This window comes from Pseudophryne corroboree, chromosome 1 (assembly GCF_028390025.1).
Source record: "Pseudophryne corroboree isolate aPseCor3 chromosome 1, aPseCor3.hap2, whole genome shotgun sequence".
In the NCBI taxonomy this organism is placed as follows: Eukaryota; Metazoa; Chordata; class Amphibia; order Anura; family Myobatrachidae; genus Pseudophryne; species Pseudophryne corroboree.
This window is the reverse complement of record NC_086444.1, coordinates 1,227,459,281-1,227,485,726: the sequence shown is the minus strand read 5'-3', so window position 1 is coordinate 1,227,485,726 and position 26,446 is coordinate 1,227,459,281. Positions and strand designations below refer to the sequence as shown.

Sequence of the window (26,446 nt, the reverse complement as noted above, 5' to 3'; positions counted from 1 at the left end):
GAAGGTCCAGAATCGGCGGCATGAAGACTCCTCAGTCTTCTTAAGGTAGCGCACAGCACTGCAGCTGTGCGCCATTTCCTCTCAGCACACTTCACACGGCAGTCACTGAGGGTGCAGGGCGCTGGGAGGGGGGCGCCCTGGGAGGCAATGAAAACCTATTTTTGGCTAAAAATACCTCACATATAGCCTCCGGGGGCTATATGGAGATATTTAACCCCTGCCAGAATCCGTTAAGAGCGGGAGACGAGGCCGCCGAAAAAGGGGCGGGGCCTATCTCCTCAGCACACAGCGCCATTTTCCCTCACAGAAAGGCTGGAGGGAAGGCTCCCAGGCTCTCCCCTGCACTGCACTACAGAAACAGGGTTAAAACAGAGAGGGGGGGCACTAATTTGGCGTTAGAAATATATAAAAAAGATGCTATAAGGGAAAACACTTATATAAGGTTGTCCCTATATAATTATAGCGTTTTTGGTGTGTGCTGGCAAACTCTCCCTCTGTCTCTCCAAAGGGCTAGTAGGTCCTGTCCTCTATCAGAGCATTCCCTGTGTGTGTGCTGTGTGTCGGTACGTGTGTGTCGACATGTATGAGGACGATGTTGGTGAGGAGGCGGAGCAATTGCCTGTAATGGTGATGTCACTCTCTAGGGAGTCGACACCGGAATGGATGGCTTATTTAGGGAATTACGTGATAATGTCAACACGCGCCAAGGTCGGTTGACGACATGAGACGGCCGACAAACAATTAGTACCGGTCCAGACGTCTCAAAAACACCGTCAGGGGTTTTAAAACGCCCGTTTACTTTAGTCGGTCGACACAGACACAGACAGGGACAGGAATCCAGTGTCGACGGTGAATAAACAAACGTATTCCTTATTAGGGCCACACGTTAAGGGCAATGAAGGAGGTGTTACATATTTCTGATACTACAAGTACCACAAAAAAGGGTATTATGTGGGATGTGAAAAAACTACCGTAGTTTTTCCTGAATCAGATAAATTAAATGAAGTGTGTGATGATGCGTGGGTTCCCCCCGATAGAAAATATGGGCGGTATACCCTTTCCCGCCAGAAGTTAGGGCGCGTTGGGAAACACCCCTTAGGGTGGATAAGGCGCTCACACGCTTATCAGAACAAGTGGCGGTACCGTCTATAGATAGGGCCGTCCTCAAGGAGCCAGCTGACAGGAGGCTGGAAAAATATCATAAAAAGTATATACACACATACTGGTGTTATACTGCTACCAGCGATCGCCTCAGCCTGGATGTGCAGAGCTGGGGTGGCTTGGTCGGATTCCCTGTCTAAAAATATTGATACCCTTGACAGGGACAGTATTTTATTGACTATAGAGCATTCAAAGGATGCATTTCTATATATGCGAGATGCACAGAGGGATATTTGCACTCTGGCATCAAGAGTAAGTGCGATGTCCATATCTGCCAGAAGATGTTTATGGACACGACAGTGGTCAGGTGATGCAGATTCCAAACGGCACAAAGGTGTATTGCTGTATAAAGGAAGAGGAGTTATTTGGGGTCGGTCCATCGGACCTGGTGGCCACGGCAACTGCTGGAAAATCCACCGTTTTTACCCTAAGTCACATCTCTGCAGAAAAAGACACCGTCTTTTCAGCTTCAGTCCTTTCGTCCCTATAAGAGTCATATCTGCCCAGGGATAGAGGAAAGGGAAGAAGACTGCAGCAGGCAGCCCATTCCCAGGAACAGAAGCGTTCCACCGCTTCTGACAAGCTCTCAGCATGACGCTGAGACCGTACAGGACCCCTGGATCCTACAAGTAGTATCCCAGGGGTACAGATTGGAATGTCGAGACGTTTCCCCTGCGCAGGCTCCTGAAGTCTGCTTTACCAAGGTCTCCCTCCGACAAGGAGGCAGTATGGGAAACAATTCACGAGCTGTATTCCCAGCAGGTGATAATTAAATTACCCCTCCTACAACAAGAAAAGGGGTATTATTCCACACTATATTGTGGTACTGAAGCCAGAAGGCTCGGTGAGTCCTATTCTAAATCTAAAAAAATTTGAACACTTACAAAGGTTCAAATCAAGATGGAGTCACTCAGAGCAGTGATAACGAACCGGGAAGAAGGGGACTATCTGGTGTCCCGAGACATCAGGGATGCTTACCTCCATGTCCCAAATTTGCCCTTATCACTAAGGGTACCTCAGGTTCGTGGTACAGAACTGTCACTATCAGTTTCAGACGCTGCCGTTTGGATTGTCCACGGCACCCCGGGTCTTTACCAAGTGTAACACTGTAGGGGTGCAAGGCGCCTTTTCCTGGGGAATATGGCCGCACGCAGCAGCTGAGGAACAACACAAGTCCAGTTTCTGGTACAACTGACCCCGGCCAGTTTTATTGAAACAGAAAATAAAACAAACCCCAAAATAAAAATACCTTGCCTGTCCGGCACTAACTAAACATAAGATATTCCTAACTGTCACTAAACAAAACACAGAGTTCTTCAGTACATACTGTATAGCTTACTTGCATCAGAAAGCGTGTCTCTCACACACAGATCCTGCAGCCTTCCCAGGCAGTCGGCCCATACTAATCAGGTTAGAAGCACTATAACACTCTTACACAGCTGAAACCCTGATTAGCCCTCTGTGAGGCCAAAGACCCGAACTGGGCCCAATGTCTAGAACTCGCCTTATCTCTCTCTCAGAGCCTTTACCCAGCTTTTACAGCAAACTGAAAAGGTTCAGACAAAACAAAAAGCATTTTTCCTAGAAGTTAACATTTTCTAAAACATGTAAGACAAGAACCTGGGACAAATATACCTGCCCTCAAACACTATCCCAGTGTTCTTGTCACATATCCCCCTCCCCTGTTTCGACCTAGGGGCCGGAACACTTGTAGCCCCCAAACAGAAGATGCGAGACAATGCATCTGCGTTGGCCAATTGTGTTCCCGGTCTATGTTCAACAGTAAACTTAAAATCCTGCAACGCTAGAAACCATCTAGTTACCCGAGCATTCTTGCCTCTATTTACATACATCCATTTTAAAGGGGCATGATCCGTCACTAGTCTGAATTGTCTACCCAAGAGGTAATATCTCAAGGTATCTAGTGCCCACTTAATGGCCAAAGCCTCCTTTTCCACAATGGCATACCTTTTTTCATGCTCATTGAGTTTCCTACTCAAATAAATGATAGGGTGTTCGTCCCCATCTCTGGTTTGGGACAGCACAGCACCTATCCCTACCTCTGAGGCATCTGTCTGTACCACAAATTCTTTTGAAAAATCTGGTGTTATCAACACCGGTTGTGAACACAAAGCCACTTTTAACGCTTGGAACGCCTTTTCTGCATCAGGGTTCCATTTCACCACATTTGACTGCTTCCCTTTGGTAAGGTCTGACAACGGCACCGCTGTGGTCGCAAAATTGGGAATAAACCGTCTATAGTACCCAGTAATTCCCAAAAAAGCCCTTACCTGTTTTTTATTCACTGGACGAGGCCAGTTTTGAATAGCATCAACTTTATTCAATTGGGGCCTAATCAGACCTCTGCCTATGGTGAAGCCCAAGTATTTGACCTCCTCCATTGCGAGGCAGCACTTCTTTGGGTTAGCAGTTAACCCTGCCTCTCTGAGTCCAGTACTGCTTGTACTTTAACCAAATGGGACCCCCAGTCTTTACTGTGAATTACCACATCATCCAAATAGGCAGCTGCATATTTTCTATGGGGCCTCAAAATTTTATCCATCGCCCGTTGAAAGGTTGCTGGAGCCCCATGCAACCCAAAGGGTAACATCTTATACTGGTACAGCCCCTCCGGAACCGAAAAGGCTGTTTTTTCTTTGGCGCTATCAGATAAAGGTATTTGCCAGTAACCTTTGGTCAGGTCCAATGTGGTGAGAAACCTGGCTGTTCCCAGCCTTTCTACAAGCTCATCCACACGGGGCATGGGGTATGCGTCAAACTTGGACACCTCATTTAACTTACGAAAGTCATTACAGAAGCGTATGCTACCGTCGGGCTTCGGGATGAGCACTATGGGACTGGACCACTCACTGTTAGACTCCTCTATGACTCCAAGTTCTAACATGGTTTTAACTTCTTTAGAAATAGCTTCTCGCTGAGCTTCAGGAATCCTATATGGCTTTAAATGAACCCTGACCCCTGGTTCTGTGACAATGTCATGTTTTATTATGGTCGTTCGGCCAGGCAGCTCTGAAAATACCTCCCTATTTTGGATGAGAAATTCTTTAACCTGATTGTTCTGATCAGCTGATAATGTCTCTGACACCTTCACTGCGGGAAGCAACCGGGGTGAAGACACCGAAGGGCAAGGCTCCGCTGACAGAGACAACCTATCTTTCCAGGGTTTGATTAAGTTAACATGGTAGATCTGTTCGGGTTTTCTCTTTCCCGGCTGGTATACTTTGTAATTAACCTCATTCACTTTTTCCCTAATCTCAAATGGACCCTGCCATTTAGCTAGGAATTTGCTTTCCACAGTGGGTACCAAAACAAGAACTCTATCTCCAGGAGCAAATTCCCGTATCTTGGCACTCCGGTTATAGACCCTCTGTTGAGCACTTTGGGCCTGTTCCAAGTGCTCTCTGACAACAGGTACCACGGCTGCAATCCTATCCTGCATTTGTGTTACATGCTCAATAACGCTTCTATAAGGAGTGGGCTGTCCTTCCCACGTCTCTTTGGCAATATCCAACAGCCCTCTGGGGTGTCTACCATACAACAAATCAAATGGAGAAAACCCCGTAGAGGACTGAGGAACTTCTCTGATGGCCATTAACAAGTAGGGCAACAAACAATCCCAGTTTTTCCCATCTCTCTCAACAACCTTTTTTAACATACTTTTTAATGTTTTATTAAACCTTTCCACCAACCCGTCAGTTTGGGGATGGTAGATGGACGTCCTGAGGTGAGTGACCTTAAATAACTTGCACAATTCTTTCATGATCCTTGACATAAATGGAGTACCTTGGTCAGTCAAAATTTCTTTTGGTATTCCCACTCTACTAAATACCTGCACCAGCTCCCTAGCTATCGCCTTGGTTGTGATAGTGCGTAAAGGGACAGCCTCAGGATATCGAGTGGCATAGTCCATAATTACCAGGATATACTGATGGCCCCGAGCAGACTTTAACAAGGGCCCCACGAGATCCATGGCTATTCTGTCAAACGGGACCTCTATAATAGGCATGGGAACTAGTGGGCTCCTGAAATGGGGTCTAGGGGCATGATACTGGCATTCAGGACAGGAAGAACAATATTCAGACACTTCTTTATAAACCCCTGGCCAAAAGAACCTTTGTAAAACTCTTTCAGTGGTTTTTTCTGCCCCTAAATGTCCTGCGGTAACGTGACTATGAGCTAAATCTAGTACCGTTCTCCGATAAGGCTGGGGAACTACCAACTGTTCCACCACATCCTCACCCCTTTTGACAATGTGGTACAAGAGCTCATTACAGATGGCCATGTGGGGATACGTAACCCTGTCACCTGGTACCACAGGTTCCCCATTAACAATCTTAACATTCTCTCTAGCCTTTATTAAGGTAGGATCCTTTAACTGTTCAGACGCAAACAGATCCTTCTTTACCTCCAGGTCAGGCACGCTTTCAGTTCTAACTACTATGTCTCTGTTCCCAGCAAGAGGGTCCTCACTGGACTCCCCATCTGTCACTTCCCCAGCCAAACTAGCAAAAGGCAAAGGGCCAGAAAGTTCCGAAGACCCACGTACATCCATAAAATCACCGGTATTATCAACTGGCTTTTTACTTCTCACATCTGTAGATAACCGTGATTCCCACAGTTTCCAAAAATGAGGAAAATCCCTCCCTATTATGGCCTCATGCACCAAGGTAGGGACCAGTCCCACTTTAACTATTGCTGACCCACAACAAGTTTCTATATTCACCTCAGCAGTGGCATAATGTTGGGTATCCCCATGTATGCAAGTTACCCCAATAGGTATTTGCTGGACCTTTAAGGGGTTCACTAACCCAGCTTTCACGAGGGTAACTAAACTTCCTGAATCTAGCAAGGCCTCTACCCGGTTACCCTCTAAGAACACATCACACATTTGTTTTTCCAGCTCAGGTGAAGGTACCACAGTACAGGCTAACCTAGCAAAGAAAGACATTCTGCGACATTCAAAGGCAGCATCACATTGCATGGGTTCTTGCGTGACTGGGCAATTGGCAATAACATGACCTGGCATACCACACCTAAAACATTTAATCACACGATTATCAACCCGTTTGGGCAGCATAGACCGTTCTAGCCCCATTGGCCTGTTTCCAGGGCCAGTGTTTACAGTCTCTCCAGCCTTGCGTTCTCTTAACCGCCCAGCAACGTTTTCCCACGGAACAGTCTTACCAGTCTTTACTGAAGGGCGCTGTCGAGGATCTATGGGTTGCTGGGTGGTCATCAGTAGTTCCTCTGCTGCCAAATACCTCTCTACCATGTCCACTAATTGGTCAGCAGTACCCGGGTTTCCATGGCTCACCCACTTGCGCAGGACCATGGGCAAAGATCTCAAGTAGCGGTCCATGACGACTCTTTCCACCATCTGGGGACCAGTTAATGTCTCTGGCTGTAGCCATTTTTTTGTTAGCTGAATAAGGTCGTGCATCTGGGAGCGCGGAGGCTTCTCCATGGCGTACAGCCAACAGTGCACCCGTTGTGCTCGTACTGACAGCGTGACTCCCAGGCGGGTCAGGATCTCAGTCTTTAGTTTATCATAGTCCCGAGCCTCAGCAGGGCTTAAATCAAAGTAAGCTTTTTGGGGCTCACCTGACAGGAAAGGTGCCAGCAGACTGGCCCACTGTGCTTTCGGCCAGTTCTCACGCTCGGCAGTCCTTTCAAACGTGGTCAGATAGGCCTCCACATCATCAGCCTCTGTCATTTTCTGCAGGAAGTGACTGGCCCGTATAGAACTAGAGCTGGTTGGAGCACTGACGGCCACATCTCCAACCCGAGCTGCAAGTCTCTGCACCACTTCTGCTAAGGCCTCTCTATCCTGACGCTGTTGCCTGTAAAGTTCATCAACAACTGCCTGCTGTTGTCTCTTATTTTCCTCCATTGCCACCTGCTGCTGTCTGTTGGCCTCCTGCTGTAGTCTCCAATTTTCCTCCATTGCCACCTGCTGTTGTCTCCTATTTTCCTCCATTGCCACCTGCTGCTGTCGGTTGGCCTCCTGCTGAGCCGCTGTAGCTTGCAGCAAGGCTTTAAGCAGATCCTCCATGTCGACAGATTTTTCAGGCGGCTTTGTAGCTGCTTTCACCCAGGACATATATCAAACCCTCAGGGGTGAGTCTCAGTAACTTCACACTGGGCTGTATCTGCATAAACCACCGTTTTCTGCAGGCCTCACAAAGCTGCTGCTTTCACTTATGCGCAGAACGGTGTGCTCGCATTCTCCACCAAGTTGTAACACTGTAGGGGTGCAAGGCGCCTTTTCCTGGGGAATATGGCCGCACGCAGCAGCTGAGGAACAACACAAGTCCAGTTTCTGGTACAACTGACCCCGGCCAGTTTTATTGAAACAGAAAATAAAACAAACCCCAAAATAAAAATACCTTGCCTGTCCGGCACTAACTAAACATAAGATATTCCTAACTGTCACTAAACAAAACACAGAGTTCTTCAGTACATACTGTATAGCTTACTTGCATCAGAAAGCGTGTCTCTCACACACAGATCCTGCAGCCTTCCCAGGCAGTCTGCCCATACTAATCAGGTTAGAAGCACTATAACACTCTTACACAGCTGAAACCCTGATTAGCCCTCTGTGAGGCCAAAGACCCGAACTGGGCCCAATGTCTAGAACTCGCCTTATCTCTCTCTCAGAGCCTTTACCCAGCTTTTACAGCAAACTGAAAAGGTTCAGACAAAACAAAAAGCATTTTTCCTAGAAGTTAACATTTTCTAAAACATGTAAGACAAGAACCTGGGACAAATATACCTGCCCTCAAACACTATCCCAGTGTTCTTGTCACACAAGGTAATGGCCGAAATGATGGTTCTTCTTCGAAGAAAAGGCGTCTTAATTATCCCTTACTTGGACGATCTCCTGATAAGGGCAAAGTCCAGGGAACAGTTGGAGGTCGGAGTAGCACTATCTCGGATACTGTTACAACAGCAGGGGTGGATTCTAAATATTCCAAAATCGCAGCTGATCCCGACAACAAGTCTCCTGTGCTTAGGGATGATTCTGGACACAGTCCAGAAAAAGGTGTTTCTCCCGGAAGAGAAAGCCAGGGAGTTATCCGAGCTAGTCAGGAACCTCCTAAAATCAGTGCATCATTGCACAAGGGCCATGGTAAAAAAATGGTGACTTCCTTCGAAGCAATTCCAGTCGGCAGATTTCATGCAAGAACTTTTCAGTGGGATCTGCTGGACAAATGGTCCGGATCGCATCTTCAGATGCATCAGCGGATAACCCTATATCCAAGGACAAGGGTGTCTCTCCTGTGGTGGTTACAGAGTGCTCATCTTCTAGAGGGCCGCAGATTCGGCATTCAGTTTTGGATGTTGGTGACCACGGAGGCCAGCCCGAGAGGCTGGGGAGCAGTCACACAAGGAAAAAATTTCCAGGGAGTGTGATCAAGTCTGGAGACTTTTCTCCACATAAATATAGCTAAGGGTAAATTTATAATGCTCTAAGCTTAGCAAGACCTCTGCTTCAAGGTCAGCCGGTATTGATCCAGTGGGATAAAACATCACGGCAGTCGCCCACGTAAATAGACAGGGCGGCACAAGAAGCAGGAGGGCAGTGGCAAAAACTGCAAGGACTTTTCGCTGGGCAGAAAATCATGTGATAGCACTGTCAGCAGTGTTTCATTCCGGGAATGGAAACTGGGAAGCAGACTTCCTCAGTAGGCACGACCTCCACCCGGCAGAGTGGGAACTTCATGGGGAAGTTTTCCACATAATTGTAAACCGTTGGGAATTACCAAAGGTGGACATGATGGCGTCCCGTCTGAACAAAAAACGGGACAGGTATTGCGCCAGGTTAAGAGACCCTCAGGCAATAGCTGTGGACGTTCTGGTAACACCGTGGGTGTACCAGTCGGTGTATGTGTTCCATCCTCTGCTTTTCATACCTAAGGTACTGAGAATTATAAGACGTAGAGGAGTAAGAACTATACTCATGGCTCCGGATTGGCCAAGAAGGACTTGGTACCCGGAACTTCAAGAGATGCTCACAGAGGACTTATGGCCTCTGCCGCTAAGAAGGGACTTGTTTCAGCAAGTACCATGTCTGTTCCAAGACTTACCGCAGCTGCGTTTGACGGCATGGCGGTGGAACGCCGGATCCTAAGGGAAAAGGCATTCAGGAAGAGGTCATTCCTACCCTGGTCAAAGCCAGAAAGGAGGTGACCGCACAACATTATCACCACATGTGGCGAAAATATGTTGCGTGGTGTGAGGCCAGGAAGGCCCCACGAAGAAATTTCAACTCGGTCGATTCCGGCATTTCCTGCAAACAGGAGTGTCTATGGGCCTCAAATTGGGGTCCATTAAGGTTCAAATTTCGGCCCTGTCGATTTTTCTTCCAGAAAGAATTGGCTTCAGTTCCTGAAGTCCAGAAGTTTGTCAAGGGAGTATTGCATATACCCTTTTGGGAGTATTGCAAGGGAGTATTGCATATTCCCCTTTTGTGCCTCCAGTGGCACTGTGGGATCTCAACGTAGTTCTGGGATTCCTCAAAACACATTGGTTTAAAACCAGTCAAATCTGTGGATTGAAGCATCTCACATGAAAAGTGAACATGCTCTTGGACCTGGCCTGGACCAGGCGAGTGTCAAATTGGTGTTTTTTTTCTCAAAAAAGCCCATATCTGTTTGTCCATTCGGACAGGGCAGAGCTGCGGACTCGTCCCCAGTTCTCTCCCTAAGGTGGTGTCAGTGTTTCACCTGAACCAGCTTATTGTGGTGTCTTGCGCCTACTAGGGACTTGGAGGACTCCAAGTTGCTAGATGTGGTCAGGGCCCTGAAAATATAGGTTCCAGGACGGCTGGAGTCAGGAAAACTGACTTGCTGTTATCCTGTATGCACCCAACAAACTGGGTGCTCTTGCTTTTAAGCAGACTTTTGCTAGTTGGATGTGTAATACAATTCAGCTTGCACATTCTGTGGCAGGCCTGCCACAGCCAAAATATGTAAATGCCCATTCCACAAGGAAGGTGGGCTCATCTTGGGCGGCTGCCCGAGGGGTCTCGGCTTTTACAACTTTGCCGAGCGGCTATTTAGTCAGGGGCAAACACGTTTGTAAAATCCTACAAATTTGATACCCTGGCTAAGGAGGACCTGGAGTTCTCTCATTCGGTGCTGCAGAGTCATCCGCACTCTCCCGCCCGTTTGGGAGCTTTGGTATAATCCCCATGGTCCTTTCAGGAACCCCAGCATCCACTAGGACGATAGAGAAAATAAGAATTTACTTACCGATAATTCTATTTCTCGGAGTCCGTAGTGGATGCTGGGCGCCCATCCCAAGTGCGGATTATCTGCATTACTTGTACATAGTTACAAAAATCGGGTTATTATTGTTGTGAGCCATCTTTTCAGAGGCTCCGCTGTTGTCATACTGTTAACTGGGTTCAGATCACAGGTTGTACAGTGTGATTGGTGTGGCTGGTATGAGTCTTACCCGGGATTCATAAATCCTTCCTTATTGTGTACGCTCGTCCGGGCACAGTATCCTAACTGAGGCTTGGAGGAGGGTCATAGGGGGAGGAGCCAGTGCACACCACCTGATCCTAAAGCTTTACTTTTTGTGCCCTGTCTCCTGCGGAGCCGCTATTCCCCATGGTCCTTTCAGGAACCCCAGCATCCACTACGGACTCCGAGAAATAGAATTATCGGTAAGTAAATTCTTATTTTTTTTGGCTCGTGTCCCGTATCTCCATGACTATTCCCTGGAGTGCAGCGGATCTGTGGGATCATTTTTGGTTTCTCTTCATGGAAGTGACCCCTTTTCATGTGAATACATTGTGTCCCTTACAGCTACTTACCTCTGTCATGTCTGACTCAGCATCTTCCGTTAATCCCCAATGGTAAATCTGTTATTTCCCCCCATTCAGGGCCTGCTCAGTGAATATTTCTGTACCCCATCTTCCATCATCTCTGCACTTACTGCTGGCCATACAAGCAGCTAATATCCCTGACCGTATCGGAAAATTCACTCATTATTACAAGTCCAGGCCCCAGTACATTCCAGTACTATTTAGATGGTTCCAATCTTCTGTGTATGCTTGTAGCTGTAGTCCACAGATGTCTGTGTGTTATCTACAGTGGATATTAACAGCCACCAATGATCTTATGCGTCGCTTCAGTCCCTGGATTGGCCACTTGTGTCCTTGTAGAAATTAGAAGATTGTGCCATTTTTTACCCTGACCTAGGGTACTGTGTTGCCCATTTCAGGACAAATTTTTGTAATCTCAATATTCGGACAATTTACGTTCTCAGTCTGTCAGTGTATGCTGATGATTAATACACGCCGTGCGTTACCCAACTCATACCAGATAAGTGTCTGATGTTAGGGCGGTTATCCCTATCTTACAGCAGGGTAGTCCCTCTCATTTTAGGATGATAATGATGATCCCCTTTCTTTTTGCAGCCTGTGACCACTGCATGCGATCTCTGGAGACGGCGAGAGAGAATGCACAGAGACTTTCCGGAAATGTCCATGTGGTTCTCCCATATCCGGAACTTTGCACAATCCAAAACGGGCTCCACCAGCAATGCCCGCAGTGCCAGGTAACGCAAGGTGGTTATGGGGCGTCATGGGTTAGATAGACTAAAGAGACCTCACAGAACATACAGCAGGTTACACACTGGTTGGGGTATACGGCATCTGTACATATTGGGGATTTGTGCTTTCATTACCCATATTGGTTAGGTGTTCCTCATATAGTCACTAGTTCTTGGAACAGGCTCTCTTTTTCCTTCTATCGGCACATTGCAGTATTGTATGTGAAATGTGTTATCTACCTTCCAGTTTGTCTCCAGTGGTCCTATATGTGCTCTAGATCAGGAATATAACTGTATCCTCCTGTCATGGAGTCTTACAGTGAGAGAGAGCATAGACCGTTCCCGGTGTTTCAGATAGTGGGTTCCTGCATACATCAGTTCCATATGTTCCGGATAGTGGGATCCTGCAGACACCGGTTCCAGATAGTGGGATCCTGCATACATCAGTTCCATATGTTCCGGATAGTGGGATCCTGCAGACACCGGTTCCAGATAGTGGGATATTGCATACATCAGTTCCATATGTTCCGGATAGTGGGATCCTACAGACACCGGTTGCAGATGATCTGGATATTGGGATCCTGCAAACATCTGTTCCCGGTGTTTCAGATAGTGGGACCCTGCAGACACCACCTTTTTGTTTGTTTGAGGTTTTTTTTGTTTTTTATTTAATTGTAATGTGTGACATATGTTTTATCACTGCCCTCATCCTTCCTTAATTACCCACATGAACAGCACCTTGTTAACACCCCATTTGGAACAATGAAATTAACATCCAGATCATCTGCATATCCCAAGTCCTGCAGGCAGACAAAGCTGAGCACCTATTCTGTCCACCTTATCTAGGGCAGGTGGGAGGTGTCAGATACAGGGGGAGGAACACATGGCATCTAGCAATCAGGCTAGAGCTAGGGATGAGCTTAGTATTTATACGACCTGTGTGACCTGTGATAATGGGCAATCTAATCAACAGTTGGTCAGGGTTGAACAGTCAAAATACCGAATACGTTGTGGGCATCCTCTTGGATCTGTCTGTGTCATACAATTAAATCGTCCAATTTCAAATGAGCAGCAGTTTTGTGGACCAAATACCTAAGTTAGGGAACATGGCCAGCAGGAAGAATTGCAACACAGTCAAATACTTCACAATATTTATGTCCTGCCCAAAATTTTTTCTTGTATTTAATTATTTTGTGGCATCCTGGTGATTTGTTCTCAGTCATTTTCAATGTCCAAATTGCGTTGATCATTGGGCAAACTAGTTCTGGTTTCATTAGAAAACTAGATTAGGTAAGAGGGCTCTAGTTTTGGAGTGAGAACTAGGTTAGGAAGGGGGCTCTGGTTTTGGAGTGAGAACTAAAATTAGTTTGGGGGGGCCCTGGTTTTGAAATGATTTAGGACTAGGTTAGGTAAGGGGGCTCCTCTGGGTTTGGAGTGAGAACTAAATTAGGAAAGGGGGTTCTGGTTTTGGAGTGAGAACTAGGTTAGGTAAGGGGGCTTTGGGTTTGCAAGGAGAACCATGTTATCAAAGGGGGTTCTGGTTTTGGAGTGAGAACTATGTTGGGTAAGGAGGCTCTTGCTTTTGAGTGAGAACTAGATTAGGTAAGAGGGTTCTAGTTTTGGAGTGAGAACTAGATTGGGTGAAAGGGTTCTGGTTTTGGAGTGAGAACTAGGTTAGGTAAGGGGTGCTTTGGGTTTGCAAGGAGAACTATGTTATTTAAGGAGGCTCTGGGTTTGGAGTGAAAACTATGTTATGTAAGGGGGGCGCTGGTTTTGAAGCGAGAACTAGGTTACATAAGGGGGGCTCTGATTTTGGTGGAAAAACTAGGTTAGCTAAGGTAGTAAGGAGGTTCTGGTTTCGAAGTAAGAACTAGGTTAGGTAATGAGGGCTCTGGTTTTGGAGTGAGACCTAGATTAGGTAAGGGGGTTTTGGAGTGAGAACTATGTTAGGTAAGGAGGCTCTTGCTTTTGAGTGAGAACTAGATTAGGTAAGAGGGTTCTAGTTTTGGAGTGAGAACTAGATTGGGTGAAAGGGTTCTGGTTTTGGAGTGAGAATTAGGTTAGTTGACCAAGTTCTGGTTTTGGAGTGAGAACTAGGTTGGGTAATGGGGTTCTGGTTTTGGTGTGAGAACTAGGTTAGGTAAAGAGGTTCTGGAGTGAGAACTTGATTAGATAAGGGGGTTCTGGTTTTGAGATTATTTAAGGTGAGACATCGCACCAAAATGTACAATGTCATAACAGTAGTGTCCTTAATGTGCAGGTATCCTACTGCAGTGCCGACTGCCTGAAATCAGCCAAGGAGCAATACCACCAGGTCCTGTGTCTCGGGTCTGCTAGGGACAACCCTGCACATCCCCTCAACAAACTGGAGGAAGCTTGGCGGTAAGAGACTGAGGAATATCTACTAGGCCATGGTAGAGCCATGTTCATACTCTGCATCATTCTTGTAATAATAACCAAATGGAGTGATCAGTTTCTGTATGTTGTCAGCATGTTCCTGTTGGTTAAAACCTGATTCCTGCTAAATTAGTAATTTAGAGGTTATGTTCATTATCGCATGGGTGTAGTACTATCACCATGCCTGTTGGTGGCACTGTTCTGTCTCATGATGATGTTGCTGTCATCCATAAGTAACTTTACGTAAAGTTCCGTATTGTGTGATACAATCCGCCACCTAGACTGCCGGAGGTTCTCTGTGTGACACCAAGCGTTATTACACAACTACACAAGTTTCTCTTATCTGTGACCTCTCCCTCCATCCAGGAACATCCATTACCCTCCGGAGACAGCTAGCATTATGCTGATGGCGCGGATGGTGGCTACCATTAAACAGGTGTGTGGGGTTATGTTTCCTTTAGTAGAAGTGTGAGGGGTCCGTATGCGGGTCTTACGCTGTGACTGGGGCATATATAATACAGAATGCATGGGGCATGGGGGGTTATGGCTCCTTTAGTAGAAGTGTGAGGGGTCTGTACTCGGGTCTTATGCTGTGACTGGTGCATATATAATGCAGAACGCATGGGGGGTTATGTTTCCTTTAGTAGAAGTGTGAGTGGTCCGTACACGGGTTTTGTGCTCTGACAAGTGCAGTGAATGGGATAATTACAGATGGGGTGTATAATAAAAACCTCACCCTCCGTTCTCACCCCTTACAATACAACAGGCCAAGGACAAGGACCTGTGGCTACAACTCTTCTCTCAGTTCTGTAACAAAACCGCCAACGAGGAGGAGGAGATTGTCCACAAGCTGCTCGGAGACAAGTTCAAGGTGAGTGAAACGCATGACCCCCTCTCCTGCAGTCCTGCAATCCCCACTCTCACGTGGCGTCCAGTCTTTGTCATTGACAGGAACACTGCATCCGTCTATGTTTCATTATTTCCTGACATAACGTATCTTACCCCTGGTTATGTCCTGTCAGAGACACGATGAACAGTGCAGATCTGATTCCACGGTTCCAGCTGCGCTATCCTGTCATGTTATTTCCTGCGGGACTTTTCCTGACGTGTCCTTTATCTACCAGTAGTTGCATGTAACTTACCCATATACAGAAGGGGGGTAATAGGGGTTGTGGTGCAGATTGAAATGGGCGTTATGTCTGTATGGGGGCTGTGTAAAGGAGGGGGCGCGCTATGTGTCTATTCCGCTGTTTATTCATTGACACCACACACAAGTTTTTGAACATTCACCGGGCTCTTAGTTGTACCATATAGTGAGGTGTAACTGTTCTCAGTCCCGGCTGCTGGTATGTTGGGAATCTGCTCCGGGCCTGAACGTTGTTGGTGTGCATGGGGGAGTGTTGGGGGTGGGGGGCTGGGGGGGCTATAGGACATGGGTTTTTTGTTGCTGACATCATACAATCATCCTGTCTCCCCTCGTCTTCCAGGGGCAGCTGGATCACCTGCGGCGCCTGTTTACAGAAGCGCTGTATGAGGAGAGAGTGAGTCGGGTAAGAGAAGCACCACAGGATGGCAGCACTTTCTTTACTAATTGAGAGGTGGTCTTCTCGTCCGTGGCCTTCAGTCCATGTGTGGGTCCAGCTTCCTGTGGCCCCTCTCTGGAGACCTGTGGCCTGCTGTTACTCGGCTTGTGCTTGACCTGACTCTCTCTCCCTTGCAGTGGTTTACCCCCGAAGGCTTCCGATCTTTATTTGCTCTTGTTGGAACCAATGGACAGGGGATTGGCACAAGGTGAGTGGGTGCAGGATGGACATAGAACCGTCTATTCCCGGGAGTGTGTAGAACCTGCATAATGTGCCTGAGACGTACTTCTATGTGTGCTCATCCTGGTCCTCTGGTACGCTGTGATCGCCCATATCTTGTTCTTCCAGCTCTTTGAGCCAGTGGGTCCACGCGTGTGATGCTCTGGAGCTCCCGGCACAAGAGAGAGAGCGGCTGGATGCCCTGATAGACCAGCTGTACAAGGACATAGAGAAAGGTGACCCCGGGGTGTTATTACCATATGTCACACGTGACAGGGACACAGAACCTCTCTGATAATAAGATGTATGACCTCTCTCTGCAGAGACCGGGGAGTTCCTGAACTGTGAGGGTTCCGGCCTGTACATGCTGCAGAGCTGCAGTGAGTCCTGCCTGATCGTCTGATATTTGCTCATCTCTGTATGCACTGGAGCTGTTGGTCTGCTTCTGCTGTATATCCACGTTCTGCTGCTATTCTAAAGCCCCCTCTGCTGCCGCTGCTCTATACCTCCTATCCTGCCGCTGCTCTATACCTCCTATCCTGCCGCTGCTCTATACCTCCTATCCTGCCGCTGCTCTATACCTCCTGTCCTGCCGCTGCTCTATACCTCCTGTCCTGCCGCTGCTCTATACCTCCTATCCTGCCGCTGCTCTATACCTCCTATCCTGCCGCTGCTCTACACCTCCTATCCTGCCGCTGCTCTATACCTCCTATCCTGCCGCTGCTCTATACCTCCTATCCTGCCGCTGCTCTATACCTCCTATCCTGCCGCTGCTCTATACCTCCTATCCTGCCGCTGCTCTATACCTCCTATCCTGCCGCTGCTCTATACCTCCTATCCTGCCGCTGCTCTATACCTCCTATCCTGCCGCTGCTCTATACCTCCTATCCTGCCGCTGCTCTATACCTCCTATCCTGCCGCTGCTCTATACCTCCTATCCTGCCGCTGCTCTATACCTCCTATCCTGCCGCTGCTCTATACCTCCTATCCTGCCGCTGCTCTATACCTCCTATCCTGCCGCTGCTCTATACCTCCTGTCCTGCCGCTGCTCTATACCTCCTGTCCTGCCGCTGCTCTATACCTCCTGTCCTGCCGCTGCTCTATACCTCCTGTCCTGCCGCTGCTCTATACCTCCTATCCTGCCGCTGCTCTATACCTCCTATCCTGCCGCTGCTCTATACCTCCTATCCTGCGCTGCTCTATACCTCCTATCCTGCCGCTGCTCTATACCGCCTATCCTGCGCTGCTCTATACCTCCTATCCTGCCGCTGCTCTATACCTCCTATCCTGCCGCTGCTCTACACCTCCTATCCTGCCGCTGCTCTACACCTCCTATCCTGCCGCTGCTCTACACCTCCTATCCTGCCGCTGCTCTACACCTCCTATCCTGCCGCTGCTCTACACCTCCTATCCTGCCGCTGCTCTACACCTCCTATCCTGCCGCTGCTCTATACCTCCTATCCTGCCGCTGCTCTATACCTCCTATCCTGCCGCTGCTCTATACCTCCTATCCTGCCGTTGCTCTATACCTCCTATCCTGCCGCTGCTCTATACCTCCTATCCTACCGCTGCTCTATACCTCCTATCCTGCCGCTGCTCTATACCTCCTATCCTGCCGCTGCTCTATACCTCCTATCCTGCCGCTGCTCTATAATCTCCTATCCTGCCGCTGCTCTATACCTCCTATCCTGCCGCTGCTCTATACCTCCTATCCTGCCGCTGCTCTATACCTCCTATCCTGCCGCTGCTCTACACCTCCTATCCTGCCGCTGCTCTACACCTCCTATCCTGCCGCTGCTCTACACCTCCTATCCTGCCGCTGCTCTACACCTCCTATCCTGCCGCTGCTCTACACCTCCTATCCTGCCGCTGCTCTATACCTCCTATCCTGCCGCTGCTCTATACCTCCTATCCTGCCGCTGCTCTACACCCGCCACCCTCCCCTGCTGCTGGTCTACATCCCCATCCCATGCCGCTGCTCTACACCCCCTTATGCCTCTGCTATACTCCGCAGTCTGCTGCTGCTCCTCTACAGCCCCTACACTACACCCATGCCCACTGCTGCTGCTCTACACCCACTTATGCCTCTGTTATACTCCCCATTCTTCTGCCGCTGCTCTACACCCCTGCTGCCCTACACCCATGTCCACTGCAACTGCTCTACACCCCCTTTTGCCTCTGCTCAACCCCACCCACACCTCCCTTCCTGCGGTCACTGCTCTAATTCCCCCCTCTCCCCATGTGGCCACTGCTCTACACCCCCCTGCTCTACATCCATGTACACTGCTGCTGCTCGACAACGCCCGCCACTGCTGCTGCTTTACATCCCACTGCTACTACTATATAACCTTGTCCCTTACTATTGCTACTATATACCTCTGTTTCCTGCTTTTGCTACTGTATACCCATGTCCCCTGCTATTGCTCTTCTGCTGTCATGTGCTACCTTATACTGACTGATAGCGTAAACTTTGTATTATATTATGTACACTGATTTTAAATGACCTCCCCTCCTCTGGCTGTAGTGATTGCATACCTCCCCTCCTCTGGCTGTAGTGATAGCATACCTCCCCTCCTCTGGCTGTAGTGATTGCATACCGCCCCTCCTCTGGCTGTAGTGATTGCATACCTCCCCTCCTCTGGCTGTAGTGATTGCATACCTCCCCTCCTCTGGCTGTAGTGATTGCATACCTCCCCTCCTCTGGCTGTAGTGATTGCATACCGCCCCTCCTCTGGCTGTAGTGATTGCATACCTCCCCTCCTCTGGCTGTAGTGATTGCATACCTCCCCTCCTCTGGCTGTAATGATAGCATACCTCCCCTCCTCTGGCTGTAGTGATTGCATACCTCCCCTCCTCTGGCTGTAGTGATTGCATACCTCCCCTCCTCTGGCTGTAGTGATTGCATACCTCCCCTCCTCTGGCTGTAGTGATTGCATACCTCCCCTCCTCTGGCTGTAGTGATTGCATACCTCCCCTCCTCTGGCTGTAGCGGTTGCCTAACCCCCACTCCACTGTCTGTAGCGGTTGTATACCTCCGCTCCTCTGGCTGTAGCGGTTGTATGCCTCCTCTGTCATTAGCGGTTGCCTAACCACCTCCTCTGGCTGTAGCGGTTGCGTACCTCCTTTCCTCTGACTGTAGCGTTTACCTCCTTCCCCTCCTCTGGCGGTAGCGGTTGCGTACCTCCGTTCCTCTGGCGGTAGCGGTTGCCTACCTCCCCTCCTCTGGCGGTAGCGGTTGCCTACCTCCCCTCCTCTGGCGGTAGCGGTTGCCTACCTCCCCTCCTCTGGCGGTAGCGGTTGCCTACCTCCCCTCCTCTGGCGGTAGCAGTTGCTTACCTCCCCTCCTCTGGCGGTAGCGGTTGTATGCCTCCTCTGTCATTAGCGGTTGCCTAACCCCCTCCTCTGGCTGTAGCGGTTGCCTATCTCCCCTCCTCTGGCAGTAGCATACATCCCCTCCTCTGATTGTAGAGGTTGCCTACCTCCCCTCCTCTGGCGGTAGCGGTTGCTTACCTCCCCTCCTCTGGCAGTAGCATACATCCCCTCCTCTGACTGTAGCGGTTGCCTCCCTCCCCTCCTCTGACTGTAGCGGTTGCCTCCCTCCCCTCCTCTGACTGTAGCGGTTGCCTCCCTCCCCTCCTCTGGCGGTAGCGGTTGCCTCCCTCCTCTGGCGGTAGCGGTTGCCTCCCTCCTCTGGCGGTAGCGGTTGCCTCCCTCCCCTCCTCTGGCGGTAGCGGTTGCCTCCCTCCCCTCCTCTGGCGGTAGCGGTTGCCTCCCTCCCCTCCTCTGGCGGTTGCCTCCCTCCCCTCCTGTGGCGGTTGCCTACCTCCCCTCCTGTGGCGGTTGCCTACCTCCCCTCCTGTGGCGGTTGCCTACCTCCCCTCCTGTGACGGTTGCCTACCTCCCCTCCTGTGGCGGTTGCCTACCTCCCCTCCTGTGGCGGTTGCCTACCTCCCCTCCTCTGGCGGTAGCGGTTGCATATCTCCCCTCCTCTGGCAGTAGCATACCTCTCCTCCTCTGGCGGTAGCGGTTGCCTCCCTCCCCTCCTCTGGCGGTAGCGGTTGCCTCCCTCCCCTCCTCTGGCGGTAGCGGTTGCCTCCCTCCCCTCCTCTGGCGGTTGCCTCCCTCCCCTCCTGTGGCGGTTGCCTACCTCCCCTCCTGTGACGGTTGCCTACCTCCCCTCCTGTGGCGGTTGCCTACCTCCCCTCCTGTAGCGGTTGCCTACCTCCCCTCCTCTGGCGGTAGCGGTTGCATATCTCCCCTCCTCTGGCAGTAGCATACCTCTCCTCCGGTGGCTGTAGCGGTTGTATCTATATCTAGCTCTGGAAATGGCATGTCCTGATAAGTTTCCCTCCCTCACCCCGACATCTCCCACCACTGCTCAGGGCATAGAGGGAAGACGGACACAACTAGGGTAAGTGGGATGGGGCTGACTGTTGTTAGTTTATTCCCCCAGGTAATCACAGCTGTGTGCCCAATGCTGAGGCCTCCTTTCCTGATAATAACTTTCTCCTGCACCTGACTGCTGTGGAAGCGATCCAGCCTGGAGAGGTAGGTAGATGCATTGTATAAAGGGATTACTGTTTAGTTCCTGATCCCAGCAGTCATTGTTACCCTCACGCAGCTGACTGAGGCCCAGACTTACGGCAGTCTCCGTTGTCCCATAGATATCGGAGTATACCCTGACCATTCTGTCCACTGTGGTATTACATGTGAAACCCCCCTGTTGTGCATCCTGCTCTGTTACCTCTCGCTGACCCCCTGTAATCGTCTGGTCTTTCAGGAAATTTGCATTAGTTACCTGGACTGTTGCCAGCGAGATCGGAGCCGCCACACCCGACACAAGATTCTCAGGTAAAGGGGCGGGACTTGTTGTGTCGCCGTAACTATCTATAGCCCGGGTACATGCTGTTTAATAATATCCGTTCGCGTCTCTCTGCAGGGAGAACTATCTGTTTGTCTGTTCCTGCCCTAAGTGCCTGTCGCAGTCTGAGGACCCGGATGTGACCTCGGAGGAGGAAGAGGAGGAGGAGGAAGAGCTGGAGGGCGAGGCGGATGATGCGGAGCTGGAGGATGAGATGACGGATGTGTGATGAGCCTTAACGTCACGCATGTCTGTGACGCCCTCCTTCACGCCCGTCTTACTGCCTCATCCCAGCCGCCTTCACGCCCCGTTTGCCCAATATGAAGCACTTTGATTGGCTGCGCCTGTTGCCTCGGGAACGCTGTTCATGCTAGCTCCTTTCTGCATAATTAACTGGTGGCGGCAAAGCTGCATAATTAGCTGGTGTGCGGCTGTACCCCGGGATCTGATGGAGGAGACCGGTCCGTGGGCGCCAGATGTTTACATTTTCCTTCATACTCTCCACCTTATCATCAAGCGAAAGAATCGGCAATCCACGCACTGAATGATTTATTTGCAGCCTTCCTGTACCAATCGTGTTTGACGGTCTTGCGCAGCCGGCATGTATTGCGGCTATTCACCGTTGTCACCTGACGCCCTGGCAGTGACGTCTTCACCCAAATCCTTGGAATCCCCTCCCCCCCATTACCGCTGCTCTGATATTTCCATATATATATACATCAAACCCGGCTTCTCACCTCTAAAGTGCGCTCGTCACCTGCCACATCAGGAGACGGCACGTGGAGTGTTTTGTGATGTCACCAGCTCCTAGGGGAGTGATTGGATCAATTCCCGATTTGGCAAACCACAAGACGAACACTGTGACGGGTGCACTTTAATTAGAGAGGTGCGTGGTGAGTGGGGGCTGCATGTTTTATCTACTGCCCCCTAGTGGTGGATTACATCTGAGAAGTGATGTTGGAGCTTTTCCGTCTTGGAGGGGTGACTCCGCCGTCCCCCACGTCCCAATTTTATATTTAATAATGAATTGTAAACATTTCCTCTAATTCATAGAAATCCCAGGTTTATGCAGGGTGTTTGCACCCGTGTTCGGTGCCTTTACAGGAACATTCTCCCGCCCCTCCTTCCACAGCTGTTCTTGTGTAGGATGGAAGAATCCTTTTCTTCCACGGTCTCTGTTTAGCAATTAGGATAGAAGTATTCACGTAATTCAGCAGCATGACTTGTAATCCAGCTCTGGTCACCTTGGTTCTGGAGAATGCTCTTTGGTACATTATCACACAGTAAATCTAGACCTGTGAGCATACACTCATTATGTGCAGCGTATGCTGTCATGGTTTGTTATACTAGGACTGTTCCTTTCATATCTGGTTTGTGGATCGCTACTGGTCCTGCCATTACCTTATTAGCCACATGGTGGCAGTAGCACTCATCCTGTTGTTCTGCTGATGCATTACAGAACTTCCCCTGCTACATGGTAACGTGCTGTATGGGGGTACGGTAGTGTTAATATCGCAAGCAGCGCCATACAGTACTACTCATCAGCTGACACAACCAGCTAATGGGCTCCGTAATGCTGTGATCACATAGACACCCCCTGTGCGTAATCTATTTAATTAAACCATCCTCCGTATGGGACAGGGGTGTAGAAATGAATTATGGGTACAGAGCTCATTTGTACGTGTCCGTTATGGGATGGACAATGGGAGTAACTGCAGACTGGGGATGCAGAAACGGCAGCATCACTTCAATGATCAAATCCCGCAGGTGCCGCTGTCTGTAACCACAGGGGTGGATCACCGTGTGCGACACGGGGGTATATTTACTACGGTGCGGGTTTATAGAAGTGCAAATGTTGCCTATAGCTACCACCCAGATTCTACATATCATTTCTCTAATACCTTCTAGACGATAACAGCTAGAATCTGATCCACTTTTATAAACCCACACCTTCGTAAATACACCCCCGAGTCTCAGAATTACCGTTGTAGCCAGGAAAGGTTTTGTCCTCTGTAGTTAGGAAGAAATAGGAGAACCGGTAAGAAAAGTGATGTAGTAATTTATATACAGTATGTACTAGCGATTTATAAGCTGGTGGGGACTCCTAACACAGGAGCAGGTACTACGCTGTAATTGTCTCCCCAGTGTCTGCATGCTGGTCTGGACCCTGCTAGTGATTAGGCTCCGTCTTGAGATTGTTTGATTTGTGTAATTCTGTGTATGTTAGACATGAGTAGGTTATCTATAAAACTGCGTAATAATCACAATATTACACTATAGGAAGAAGACTTTATCCATGTGGGAAAAATCCAGCTTTACCTTATGGAGAACCCAACATTGAAACTCCTAACCCCGTCCCCCCCGATCTCTAAGTCATTCAGATCTCGGGTGGAGAGCAATCTGGCTTGGTTGGGGCCTGCCACTCTTCTAGTCTACAACACTCCCCCCCCCCCCCCCACACACACACACACATTTACCATGCCCCATGGACCACTTATCTCTCTGCGCTACTCTCCAGTCTGATAAAGACATAGCCAAGTGCTCAGTCCTATCAACTCCATGGTTGATCTGGATCGATAGTACAGCACCAGGTATAGTAGGTTCTAGACCAGTTTTTCTCTACTGCAGTTCCATGCATCCTCGAACAGGAAATATCTTCAGGACTTCAGTCTGTGCGGAGAGAGGACAATCGCTGACAAAGCAGAGCGGACTTGTCCAGGCAAGTCGATGATCCCCTTTGTGTGATTACTCGAATCCTGAAAAGCAAAGCTGTTTGGAGTGCATGAGGACTGGAGTAGAGGAACACTAATCTAGCATGTGTGCCTATTCTCCAGTATTCTTGGTGCTGTACCCAATGTCCTCTGGCACATTCAGACTCCCTCCGTTCCTTTGCCTCCCTCCACACCACCTCTTCTCTAAGCTTTGCATCGCACCACTGTCTATCCAGCCCTCTTGTCCTCTGAGCACTACTACGTTGTCTCTCCAGATCACACCCAGCCTAAGGCCCTGTAGGACTGGAGGTTGTACTGTGATTCTAGACCCTGTTGCACTTGTATACATGACACCTACAACTATGCAAGCAATAAAGACATCTGTGAGACCGGCTTGTGGTGTTCTCTCTCCATTGACCACAGCACTGTGGAAAGATAAATGTAGATGTATTTCCACGTGAGATTCTGTTGCAGCAGTGATCTGCGATGGTCCCAACAATTCTCAGGCCACGTGTTCCTTTGCATCAGATCTATTACCCCAGCAAGGGCAGATGGAGACCTCCCTATGTGACCTTTGTATGAGGAGAGCATGTACATGTTGCTCAGATTATATTGTCATGTCTCTGATCTCTAACCATAGACGCAGTAGGGCAATGCTTCCCAAACTCCGGTCATCAAGGCTCACTAGCAGACCAGGTTTTAAGGATATCCATGCTTGATGGGAGGGGGACTGCCAACATTGATTTAAAAAAATTGTCTTAATGGTAAAATGATGGGGTCTTGTACATACAAGGCCTGGCCTTCTGAAGTGAAGCAAAAATAATAATTTCTCATACGTCCTAGAAGATGCTGGGGTCACTTCAAGAACCATGGGGTATAGACGGAATCCGCAGGAGACATGGGCACTTTAAGACTTTCAAAGGGGTGTGAACTGGCTCCTCCCTCTATGCTCCTCTTCCAGACTCCAGTTTAGAATCTGTGCCCAGGCAGACTGGATGCACTCTGAGGAGCTCTACTGAGTTTCTCTGAAAAGACTTTGTTAGGTTTTGTTATGTTCAGGGAGAACTGCTGGCAACAGTCTCCCTGCTTCGTGGGACTTAGGGGAGAGAAGTCAGATCTACTTCTGTGAGTTTAAAGGCCCTGCTTCTTTGGCTACAGGACACCATTAGCTCCGGAGGGTCTGATCGCTAGGTACGCCTAGATGCTCGTTCCCAGAGCCGGCCGTCACCCCCCTTGCAGAGTCAGAAGACAGGTGAGTAGAAGAAGATCAGAAGACTTTAGTGACGGCTTTGAGGTACCGCACAGCGATCGCAAGCTGCGCGCCATGCTCCCACTACACAGTGGCACTACAGGGTGCAGGGCGCGGAGGGGGGCGCCCTGGGCAGCATATCTACCTCAATAACTACCTGGCAAGAGCGGACTAAGTGCCAGGGCACTGTCCGGACCCCCGCCAGTATACATTTTTTTTTTAAAAAGAGCGGGTCTGAAGCACGCCATTACGGGGGTGGAGCTTAGCCCAAACAGCCCGGCGCCATTTTCTCTACACAAGGCTTCAGAGACGCTGGTCCTTCCTCACACTACTGTACAAGTAACAGGGTGCAAAACGGGGGGGGGGGGGGGGGGCGCGCACAGTTATTTTGGTGCTTTATATGTAACTTATAAAAGCGCTGCAGGTCTGGGACATTTTCTGTGGTGTTTTCAGACCGGGATTGGGCGCTGGGGTGTGAGCGGGCAATATCTCCCTCTGTGTCTCTGACAGGCTTTACTGTGGGTCTGTCCCCTATGGGCCCAGTGTGTCTGCGTGTGTTGGGTGCACGTGTGTCGGCATGTCTGTGGCGGAGTGTTCTTCCCAGGAGGAGACTGTTAGGGACACAAACGGCTGCGGGAGTGACCCTGTCGGCACCGCCGACACCTGATTGGGTAAATGTGTTGAGTGCTTTGAATGCTAATGTGGCTCTGATAAATAAGAGATTGGATAAATCTGAGTGTCAGAACCAGGCATGGAAGAAATCCGTAGAGGATGTGTTTCAAGTCCAGACCCCCTCAGGGTCACAAAAATTTTAATTTGCCCAGCTGGCTGACACGGATACCGACACTCGACACTGACTCAAGTGTCGACTAGAGTGCCAGATTAGATCCAAAACTGTCAAAGAGCATTCAGTACATGATTGTGGCAATAAAAGACGTATTACATATCACTGAGGACCCTACTGTTCCTGATACTAGGGTCTGTATGTATAAAGGAAAGAAACCTGAGGTAACGTTTCCTCCCTCTCATGAACTGAACACGCTTTGTGAAAAGGTTTGGGAAAATCCTGACAAAAGGTTTCAGATTTCCAAAAGGATTCCAGTGGCGTATCCATTTTCCTCTGGGGATAGGGAAAAATGGGAGTCACCCCCCATTGTGGACAAAGCTCTATCTCGGCTGTCCAAAAGGTGGCTCTTCCGTACCCTGACACGGCAGCCCTAAAGGATCCTGTGGAACGTAGGCAGGAAAATACATTGAAATCCATTTGTGTCACCACGGGTACGCTACTCAAACCAGCCACTGCATCTGCGTGGGTGAGCAACGCTATCGAAAAATGGGCAGATAGCTTGTCATCTGATATAGATTCCCTGGACAGGGATAGTGTGCTTTTGACTCTGGGTCATATCAAGGACGCTGCAGTCTACCTAAAGGAAGCTGCGAGGGATATTGGCCTCTTGGGATCAAGGGCTAATGCCATGGCTGTCTCAGCTAGGAGAGCATTGTGGATTCATCAATGGAACGCTGATGCTGACTCTAAGAAAGCTATATAGTCTCTACCGTATAAAGGTGGTGTATTATTTGGTGACGGCCTCGCTGATTTGGTATCTACGGCTACCACGGGTAAGTCATCATTTTTACCTTATGTGCCTGTACCACAAAAGAAACACCACTATCCGATGCA

General features: G+C 49.3%; 1 protein-coding gene across 1 annotated transcript in view; it reads left to right on the top strand.

Moving 5' to 3' along the window:
* Nucleotides 1-23,910, top strand: part of SMYD5 (SMYD family member 5) — a 28,532-nt gene extending 4,622 nt beyond the window's left edge. Inside the window, exons 3-13 of the mRNA XM_063925386.1 lie at nucleotides 11,612-11,751; nucleotides 14,006-14,127; nucleotides 14,509-14,578; nucleotides 14,909-15,013; nucleotides 15,630-15,692; nucleotides 15,863-15,933; nucleotides 16,074-16,180; nucleotides 16,268-16,324; nucleotides 20,398-20,492; nucleotides 20,725-20,795; nucleotides 20,884-23,910. Of these exons, the coding sequence (XP_063781456.1) occupies nucleotides 11,612-11,751; nucleotides 14,006-14,127; nucleotides 14,509-14,578; nucleotides 14,909-15,013; nucleotides 15,630-15,692; nucleotides 15,863-15,933; nucleotides 16,074-16,180; nucleotides 16,268-16,324; nucleotides 20,398-20,492; nucleotides 20,725-20,795; nucleotides 20,884-21,034 (1,052 nt within the window). The 3' untranslated portion in view covers nucleotides 21,035-23,910. The remainder of the gene's footprint in view (nucleotides 1-11,611; nucleotides 11,752-14,005; nucleotides 14,128-14,508; nucleotides 14,579-14,908; nucleotides 15,014-15,629; nucleotides 15,693-15,862; nucleotides 15,934-16,073; nucleotides 16,181-16,267; nucleotides 16,325-20,397; nucleotides 20,493-20,724; nucleotides 20,796-20,883) is intronic.
* Nucleotides 23,911-26,446: the final 2,536 nt, after the last annotated feature.